Here is a 10,786-nt window from a genome sequence, read left to right on the forward strand (position 1 = left end):
TCTCAACGTCAACAGTGAAGAGGTGACTCCGGGATGCTGGCATTCTAGGCAGAGTTGCAAAGAAATAGCAATATCTGACTGGCCAATAAAAATGTTAAGATGGGCAAAAGAACACAGACACTGGACAGAGGAACTCTGCCTAGAAGGCCAGAATATTCCTTGGGTTTACACCAATCTTACTACTACTGCACTGATCACACAACAGAAGAGGCTGATGCTTACAATTCATTTTTATTGTAAAGTCGTATGATATAAAGCAGAAAGAATTAACATCCAAAGGCCCATTTAGGGCCATGGCAAACTGCCTATCATAGACCCTCTCCCTCTTCCTCCATGGTGTCCTCCAGAAGCTCATGAAAGCAATGCTGTCAATCCACATGGAAGCAGAACATAGAGTGCTCCTGTAAAACAATTATTCCGTCAGGAATTAATCAAACAGTCATTGAACGAATGGGATTCACAGTAATACAATTTGTCTGAGAAATGTCAATCATGAACCCCAGTTGTGGAGCCCCTATCCTCTCATCACAAGCCCAAGCACTTACCTCACCTGCTCTTCTGTGTTTTCCTCTTCCTGCCTCCCTCCCTTTCATCCTTTCCTATTGATGCTTCAACAGATAAAGAGACCTCATATGCCACAATCTGTTTCGGGAAAAAACATCCGAATGCCCACTCACTTGAGGTGAATAATCACATGAGATCAGGAATTGTAGTGGTTGAGTTGAAAGACATTACCTAAACATACTTCTATCAACACTAATACAGTTGTCTACAGAGAACAGGCTTTGATAGTAAACACTTACCTAATGAAGTCATCCAGCTGTGCTCCTCCTCCAACCCTCCCATCCTTTCCAATTGATGCTTCAACAGATCTGTTTCTTTGGCTGCTCTTTTCATCTATCTCAGACTTGAACAGGCTTAGAAAGAGGACAAAAGGAAACCAAAGCAACTTTAAAAGAGAAGTAGAAGAGGCAGACTTCTTTTCTTTTTGACGTCTGTTGGCTATTTTTCCTGTGCTCTTGGTCTTCTCCTTTTCTGCTAATCCTTAGTTATTTAAATAGTTATTTTGGCCATATGTCCATCAGAATTCTAGTTCAATCTCCTCTCTATTACTCTTCTAAAGTGTTTTCACCTCTTTTCTCTGGGTCTCTGTTTATCTTGCCTCCCCCTTGTGTTTTCCATAACTTTCTTTCGATCCACTCAGCTCTTCTTTACTGCTAATCTCATTTACCTTTTATCCCATGGTCCTTCCTGATTCTGTCCATCAGAACTTGAATTCTATATCTCAAATCAAATCAAATTTTATTTGTCACAGATGGTCCACTCACACAGCAGATGTTAATGCGAGTGTAGCGAAATGCTTGTGCTTCTAGTTCCGACAATGCAGTAATAACCAACAAGTAATCTAACTAACAATTCCAAAACTACTGTCTTGTACACAGTGTAAGGGGATAAAAAATATGTACATAAGGATATATGAATGAGTGATGGTACAGAGCAGCATAGGCAAGATACAGTAGATGGTATCGAGTACAGTATATACATATGAGATGAGTATGTAAACAAAGTGGCATAGTTAAAGTGGCTAGTGATACATGTATTACATAAGGATACAGTCGATGATATAGAGTACAGTATATACGTATGCCTATGAGATGAATAATGTAGGGTAAGTAACATTATATAAGGTAGCATTGTTTAAAGTGGCTAGTGATATATTTACATCATTTCCCATCAATTCCCATTATTAAAGTGGCTGGAGTTGAGTCAGTGTCAGTGTGTTGGCAGCAGCCACTCAATGTTAGTGGTGGCTGTTTAACAGTCTGATGGCCTTGAGATAGAAGCTGTTTTTCAGTCTCTCGGTCCCAGCTTTGATGCACCTGTACTGACCTCGCCTTCTGGATGATAGCGGGGTGAACAGGCAGTGGCTCGGGTGGTTGATGTCCTTGATGATCTTTATGGCCTTCCTGTGACATCGGGTGGTGTAGGTGTCCTGGAGGGCAGGTAGTTTGCCCCCGGTGATGCGTTGTGCAGACCTCACCACCCTCTGGAGAGCCTTACGGTTGAGGGCGGCGCAGTTGCCGTACCAGGCGGTGATACAGCCCGCCAGGATGCTCTCGATTGTGCATCTGTAGAAGTTTGTGAGTGCTTTTGGTGACAAGCCGAATTTCTTCAGCCTCCTGAGGTTGAAGAGGCGCTACTGCGCCTTCTTCACAATGCTGTCTGTGTGAGTGGACCAATTCAGTTTGTCTGTGATGTGTATGCCGAGGAACTTAAAACTTGCTACCCTCTCCACTACTGTTCCATCGATGTGGATAGGGGGGTGTTCCCTCTGCTGTTTCCTGAAGTCCACAATCATCTCCTTAGTTTTGTTGACGTTGAGTGTGAGGTTATTTTCCTGACACCACACTCCGAGGGCCCTCACCTCCTCCCTGTAGGCCGTCTCGTCGTTGTTGGTAATCAAGCCTACCACTGTTGTGTCGTCCGCAAACTTGATGATTGAGTTGGAGGCGTGCGTGGCCACGCAGTCGTGGGTGAACAGGGAGTACAGGAGAGGGCTCAGAACGCACCCTTGTGGGGCCCCAGTGTTGAGAATCAGCGGGGAGGAGATGTTGTTGCCTACCCTCACCACCTGGGGGCGGCCCGTCAGGAAGTCCAGTACCCAGTTGCACAGGGCGGGGTCGAGACCCAGGGTCTCGAGCTTGATGACGAGCTTGGAGGGTACTATGGTGTTGAATGCCGAGCTGTAGTCAATGAACAGCATTCTCACATAGGTATTCCTCTTGTCCAGATGGGTTAGGGCGGTGTGCAGTGTGGTTGAGATTGCATCGTCTGTGGACCTATTTGGGCGGTAAGCAAATTGGAGTGGGTCTAGGGTGTCAGGTAGGGTGGAGGTGATATGGTCCTTGACTAGTCTCTCAAAGCACTTCATGATGACGGAAGTGAGTGCTACGGGGCGGTAGTCGTTTAGCTCAGTTACCTTAGCTTTCTTGGGAACAGGAACAATGGTGGCCCTCTTGAAGCACGTGGACTGGGACATGTTTCGCATTGCGTCAGACAACAACATTGACGAATACGCTGATTCGGTGTGTGAGTTCATTAGAACGTGCGTTGAAGATGTCGTTCCCATAGCAACGATTAAAACATTCCCTAACCAGAAACCGTGGATTGATGGCAGCATTCGCATGAAATTACTACTTCCCTCCTGATAAACCACTCTGGTCTCTCTTCCTCCTCTCTCATGTTTCCTCCTCTTCACCCTCATGCCTGGCTTCCTTATAATTTGTTCCTCCTTTTACTTATTTTCTCATTTTTTTGTTTGTTTTTTCTCTTAAAAAAACTCTTGTTTATTTACATCTATCAACATACCTAGGAGCATTGACTTGTACATTTCTTCTTTTGTCTGCTCCCTTTCTTTTGTCATCTACTGAAAAGTTGTCGATGCCTCGTCCGCCGCTTTCTTCTGCTTCTTCCTTGTTCTCCTCTTTGCAGACTGTGCGTGAGCGGTCTCTGGACGCTGCTCCCTCTCTTCCCTCCTCACAGAGGCGTCAGATGTAGACGCTGTGACCTCGTATGCCACCACCTGTTTTGCTCTCTGTGTCTGTCCTTTTTTCTGACACAGCGCACGCCTCTTTTCTCTTTCAATCTGTGCATTCCTCTCTTCTCTCTCATACAGTTTCTCCATCTCCATCTTGAACCTGGCCTCGTGATCTTTTATTCTTTGAAGCTCTGCTCTCTTCTTATCCTCGTCCCGTATCCTTGTCTGCCTTTTCTGTTCCTCCTTCTCTTGTTCCTGTTGTATCTTCAATCTCCTTTTCTGTTCCTCTTTCCTCCTCTTCTCTTCTTTCTCTCGTGCCTTTTGCTGCATCTCCAACACCTTCATTCTCTCCTTTTCCCTGTTCCTCTCCTCCTCCATCCTCTGTTTCTCCATCTTTTTCAACTTCTCTGCCCTCTGTTTCTCCATCTTTTTCTCTTGCTCTTGTCTCTTTTTCTCATGTTCGATCTTTAGTTTCATCTCTGCCTTCTCCCTTTTCCTCTGCTCCTCTAACTTGTTTTTTTCCATATTTTCTGTCCTTTTCCTTTTCTCCTCATTCAATTTCTTCTGTATCTTTTCCCACTTTTTGAGCTCTTCGTTCCTGGCTTTTTCCTTCCTCCTTTCAATCTTCATCATCTCTTCATTTCTCTTAGCCTCATACTTGAAATATTTGATCCTGTCTGCGTAGCTCATGGCATTAAGTTCTTCTATCCCTCGGCTCGCCATCATACACATTGCATTGGCGGTTGCAAATCTCCCTTCCCTTTTACCACTATCAATCTCCTTCCTGTCCCTCTTACCATAATGATCCCTGTGTAGACATCTCTGCTGTTGTCCACTCATGCTCTCCTCACTTTCACTACTCCCCTCCTGACTTGTGTCCTCACTCACACTCTGAGACACATCATCCTCAGACGAGCACGAGGGAGTCACAGCATTCTCAGTGATGACGCGAAGCGCCTTGATGTAGTCAGCTTCTGTGTTCACTCTGTGAGCGAGCGGGCACAGCTCCTCGTAAATGGATTTCCATGTGAGTGACTCCTCACAAACATCGTCAGGCAGATCAGATGATTGCCTCTTGAGCACATTCACAACCTCTGCCAGGTCCTGCTGGGTGTCCCCCTGAGTGTCTTCTCGGGCGGCCACTGGCGTGGCCTCTGGGCTGTCCGGGCGCTCGGGGGCTGTGGCAGGGATATTAGATTGTTTTACTGCAGAGGAGCAGGAGGCCTCACTGTCATCGTTCTTGTCATCGCTGTTTGCCATTTTCTTCAGAATCTCTTCCTTTCTCTTTTGGGCCATCCTCTCTTTCAGCTGTGCTTTATACATGCTTGCAATTTCTGCTCCTCTCCGTTGAACTTCCTCAGACAATTCCTCAGACGATGCAGTCTCTTGCCTCTTAACCTCATCCTTGACCTTTGCCTGGCCAGTCAATGGGGACCTGGGGTGGACCTGCGGATGGGTCTGTCTCATCCGGGCAGGATGGCCGGGAGCCAGGAGGTGGGATGGGACAGCAAATCGGTGTGAAGCGTGTGGGTGTGACGTCTTGGACGGAGAATGAGGCCATTTATCAGGGGAGGTGCAGCTCTGTGTGTCCAGAGGGGGAAAGATTGAGTGTTTCTTAGGTGGGTCCTTCTGGGTGCCGGCAGCATGCTGGTCAGGCTCCGATTGGCTGTTGGCGAGGTACCTGTGGTGGTTGTACCAGGGGAAAGCTGGCAGTGTCGGGGAGACGGGACAAATAATGGAGGAGGTGGAGCGCTGCTTGATCACCCCTTTATCCACCCCAATCTGTATGATGACAGACACACTTTTATTACTTAATAGCTTGATGGTTATTGTTATTACTATCTTAAAACAATTACATGTGTATGGGTAATAAATATCATAGAGAAAACATGTTTTATTACTGTATATTAGCCTATTAGGAAAATGGGAAGGTCCACACTTTTGGAATCATTCCAATTCAGAAATTCTTCCATTCCTTTACAACTTTATTATAAGAATGCAGACCTTCCCAAGAATACTACCAGTGCAGAACACAGGCCTTCCTCAGAATACTATCAGTGCAGAATGCAGACCTTCCTCAGAATACTACCAGTGCAGAACACAGGCCTTCCTCAGAATACTATCAGTGCAGAACACAGACCTTCCCAAGAATACTACCAGTGCACAACACAGGCCTTCCTCAGAATACTATCAGTGCAGAATGCAGACCTTCCTCAGAATACTATCAGTGCAGAATGCAGACCTTCCTCAGAATACTACCAGTGCAGAATGCAGACCTTCCTCAGAATACTATCAGTGCAGAACACAGACCTTCCTCAGAATACTACCAGTGCAGAATGCAGACCTTCCTCAGAATACTTCCAGTGCAGAATGCAGACCTTCCTCAGAATACTTCCAGTGCAGAATGCAGACCTTCCCAAGAATACTACCAGTGCAGAACACAGGCCTTCCTCAGAATACTTCCAGTGCAGAATGCAGACCTTCCTCAGAATACTATCAGTGCAGAATGCAGACCTTCCTCAGAATACTACCAGTGCAGAATGCAGACCTTCCTCAGAATACTACCAGTGCAGAATGCAGACCTTCCTCAGAATACTACCAGTGCAGAACACAGGCCTTCCTCAGAATACTACCAGTGCAGAATGCAGACCTTCCCAAAAATACTACCAGTGCAGAACACAGGCCTTCCTCAGAATACTATCAGTGCAGAATGCAGACCTTCCTCAGAATACTTCCAGTGTGCAGTTCTTTTTCTTGCCTTCTTATTTCACTATTCTATCTATTTATATCTCATTTCTGTGTATCAGGATTGGGAACATCTAAAGCAACTACAGTATATCTACTTATATGAAAGTCTGATTAAAGAAAACGGCTCGTTACCTCCTCCAAGAGTTGGTGCAGCCTAAATATTTCTCCATACAGCGCCTTAATCTCCCTCATGTTTCCTCGCTCAGTTCTCCATGTCTCTCTAGCCAATCTCCAATGGGCGAGGTCAAGGTCATGGATATCCTCCCGCATGCCTAGTTCAACCTGGGTTCCCTTCTCATTTAGCCTCTTCTTTTTCCTCTTCTTCTGGATTGAATCGGTGTTCTCCTTGTCCTGCCTACACACCTTTGGGGCAGTAGGGATATTGAGAATAGAACATGGTATATTTTATTTTACTCATTGGATTATTATGTGCCTTCCATTGTATTTCATTATTATAGAATATCAATAAGGTATAACATTGACACTAGATCAAGCCGTAGTTTGTACAAAGTTTACACTGATTGGCCATACATGATTAGTCTGGACCACTTTAGTGGGTCGTAGATTTAGCCTGCAGATGGGACTTACATTAAGGCTGGGGAGTTGTGAGGAGTTGTGAGGCTGGTGTGTTCTGGGCCTGTGGAGTTCACTAGTTCCTGTGCAGAAATCATCCTGTGCAGTCCGATTTGCCCATGGCTAGAAATGAAAATGATGACAAACATGCAGTCGGAAATGAGGTTATCATGATACAAGCTTGTTATTTTCAATCTTAGAAAAGCTCATAGGCCTATATGTCAAAGTGATGATTTTAAATCACTGGAGTTTTGACTATGAGGGTGGTGAGAGAAAATATATTCTAACCATTCTTATGATGAGCCTTGGAAAGGAGAACTTTCCCATAGTTCCTTCAATTACAGTAATCCTGAAAAAGATACAATATGGCTTAAAAATATGATTATATTATTCAAATCATCTAAATTAAATTGTGCCACAAAGTAGGCCTGTTTTTTTAACTAAATCACAAGTGGTCACAACTACTTACCACCAAAATAACCATCGAAAATATAGCAATGATTTTGACCCTGAATTGAACTTGTAAGTGTTGCTGTAATATGACAGTAATGCTATGTCAAGCCATTTAGGCTGTCATCATACCAGAATACAATCATTTATGACATCACAATTGTGATGTAATGTGGTGCCATGGGAAGCCACACCCACCATGACAGACAACAAATCACCAGAGCCACATAGGCCTATTAACCAATTCATCCACTTCTATGTTTGAAATACAGTATATTTAGTACTAGTAAGCTCATAAACATAGTAAAAACCACACTGTAGCAATGTGTATCACTTCACAGCTACTGTTCATGATGCATCATGAGTGGCTGTCCTCTGATGGGACCCTATTCCCTACATTGTAACTCTTCAGGATGTGGCAGAGTATGAAAACCTTTGCACTGTCTCTGATGCAGGTGTTTTTTTCTCCCACTCATTATGACATCACTGTGGACATTTTGCCTGAGTTTGGCATCTCTGGGGATAATATGCTGTGTGCAGACCACTTTTACACATATGCACTAGTGAAATCATTGTATTTCCTCCTGCATTAATGTATAATTGCAACATTACAGAATTTCTACAATTGTGCGTCGCCCTATGGGACTCCCAGTGCTTTAGACCGCTGCACCACTCGGAAGGCCAATATAAACGCATCTTCAAAGAATTTACTGAGTAACAGTCCATATATAGGTCAATTGAAATTAATTAATTAGACCCTAATCTATGGATTTCACATGACTGTACAGGGGTGCATCCATTGGGTGGGCCTTGGAGGACTCACCCACTTGCAGCCAGGCCCAGCCAATCAGAATGAGTTTGTCCCCACAAAAAGGCATTATTATATGCAAATACTTGTCAGCCTCCCTCCCAGCGTGGCTACAAATTCTCTAAAAGGATGTTCGAGGCACCTTATGGTTGAAAAATTAAGATTCAATTATCTAGCAACAGCTCTGGTGGACATTGCTGCAGTCATTATGCCAATTGCACACTCCCTCAAAACTTGAGGCATCTGTGGCATTGTGTTGTGACACAACTGCGCATTTTAGGGGCTTTTTATTGTCCCCAGTACAATGTGCCCCTGTGTAATGACCATGCTATTTAATCAGCTTCTTGATATGCCACACCTGTCAGGTGGATGGATTACCTTGGCAAAGGAGAAATGCTCACTAACAGCGATGTAGACACATTTGTGCACAAAATGAGAAAATACGCTTTTTTTGCATATGAAACATTTTTGAGATGTTTTATTTCATCTCATGAAACATGGGACAAACACTTTACATGTTGTGTGTATATTTTTGTTCAGTGTACATTTCCAAGGCAACAAATCCTCTAAAACTAACCTTCTCTGGGGTAGGCTAACTCTGAGCTTTCTCATATATCCTGAATGAATTGTCTGATTTGCGAGTTAAGGACCAATGAAATCAGATCGATAGGAGTGGGGGAAAAGGGGGCTTGTGCATTGATAAGCACCTCCAAATAAGTTAACAATAGGTAATAAAATATGTCACTTTTGCCCATAAGATGGCTCTAATTTGGACTATTTTACACCATAGCCTGATGAAATTTACAAGAACTTTTCTAGAGTAAAAACATCCCCATATATAGGTTCAGTTTGCTCCAAGCAGAACTGGGCTAGGCGATGCAAACTTCTGTGCTCACACTCCCTAAAGACCTTCGCTTGAAAAACTAGAAGAAAGAGGCAATATTACTGTTTGTCTCTCTTGAGCCACCGTAGTAACAATATAGCCAGAAACACTTCCTCAAAATTGATACATCAAGACATCTGTATTGAATTATTTTCGTTTTTGCAGAGGAGGTCTTAGTCGTGCAATTACACATCCGTTTAGTGCAGTAATTCTCAAGTGAATGATAGCAAACACTTCATTGAAGAATCCCGTCCATAGTTCCCACCCCTACTGTAAACCAATCACTGATGAAGGGGTGTAGACTTTGACTAATAAACTTCCACTTGCCTCAACAAAAAAACTGGTGCGTGCGAACAGTTGAAAATAACCTACCGAACACAAAAAATGAACAAAAACTTCACCAAATGTATAAGCTTAAAGTGTTTTGACTGGGAAGCATGTGACAGCCTTTTACGGAAGGTGGACGAGCAAAATCCACCATCGTAGTACGGATGAAGCCTGAGCTGCAATGTGAAGCTAACTGAAGCTGGCTAGATTTAAAAGACCCTGGGTAGATCAAGCTTGCTTCTTGGTATACCACTCTGGGAACACCTTGGACTTACGACATGGGCTCTATGCTACATTATGGACAGTACTATTCACTGCTCTATACTATGGATGCACATTACCACTGTCTATACTGCACTATACATGAACACTAACACTGTCTACACGGTTTCCCACAGCAGATATTTATTTTCTGTCAATGGGGAGCCCACCATCATAGCCAAGATCCACAACAAGATATCAGAGATGGGCCAGAGAACACACAGGATTGAACTAAACATCCAGGAAGTCTGACCCCTCTACAACTGTGGCTGTATGACATGCCATACTCTTTTTGAACAGACGGCATCAGATACATGGCCTACACATACTAAGACAGAGGAGCGCTGTTCTGCCTTCTCAGATGATTTATCTGAGGTTGATGTCTCTTTCTGTCAATAGTGTGCAACTGCAGCCCACATTTCAGGGTGTCCCTGCATGAGGGCATTCCTGCACCTGCTACATTATGCACAGTACTGTTCACTATATACTATGGATGCACATTAACACTGTCTATAATGCACAATCTGTTGTTGAGGTTGATGACTTAAAAACAAGTGCTCCCACCTGCATCTGTTCTGGTGACACAGGAGTTTGAAGTGGAGGGAGTACAGGGCTTAGTATGTCCCTCAAGGAGGCTAAAAAAAGATTTTGACTTGGAAAAGTTGAATATTTTCAGGAGTCAGGTAATTGTTTAAGGGAGGAGGATTGGAGGGAAAGATAGAGCAGGTTGAAAAGACTGAGGGAGGCAGAGGATGGGTTTGTATCTGTTGAAGATAGCAATGACAAGGGAGAGGGAATGTCGAGGAAGATTGGTATCAAGTTGAAACAAAGTGGGCCGGACACCAGTTTGAGTTCTGGAGGTGAAATGGAAGGGGCAGAAGGTATTGTGAGGAGCTTGGAGCCCAAGCCTTCCATTGATGGGCATGGCTATGATAAAGATACGATTGGTTCAGTGGGAGTAAGATTTTTGAAGAAGGTGGAACCAGGCCTTTTGTCTGATCCATGGTCGGTTCCAAGTTGGGTGGAAAGGATGGTGGGTGCCATTGAGTCGGTGAAGGTAACCCTGAGTGGAGGTGTCTGGTGCGAGAGAAGCAGGTTGAGGTGGCCAGGGTCATTGTAGTGAAGAAGATGTTGTATGCAGAGGAAGTGGAGGGTGGATCAAGGGTGAGGGATTCTGAGAGGATTCCTGTGAATAGTA

The 10,786-nt window shown here is 44.2% G+C and overlaps 1 protein-coding gene across 1 annotated transcript; it reads right to left on the bottom strand.

Moving 5' to 3' along the window:
- Positions 1-215: 215 nt before the first annotated feature.
- Positions 216-7,275, bottom strand: LOC110523296 (golgin subfamily A member 6-like protein 22). The gene is made up of 7 exons (XM_036976537.1): positions 7,148-7,275; positions 6,875-6,982; positions 6,419-6,649; positions 3,370-5,320; positions 804-917; positions 546-642; positions 216-401 (listed from the first exon to the last, which is right to left on the bottom strand). Exons 1-4 carry the CDS (start codon positions 7,184-7,186, stop codon positions 3,425-3,427), a joined length of 2,274 nt encoding a protein of 757 aa, XP_036832432.1. The 5' UTR covers positions 7,187-7,275; the 3' UTR covers positions 216-401; positions 546-642; positions 804-917; positions 3,370-3,424.
- Positions 7,276-10,786: the final 3,511 nt, after the last annotated feature.

This window comes from Oncorhynchus mykiss, chromosome 5, assembly GCF_013265735.2.
Source record: "Oncorhynchus mykiss isolate Arlee chromosome 5, USDA_OmykA_1.1, whole genome shotgun sequence".
In the NCBI taxonomy this organism is placed as follows: domain Eukaryota; kingdom Metazoa; phylum Chordata; class Actinopteri; order Salmoniformes; family Salmonidae; genus Oncorhynchus; species Oncorhynchus mykiss.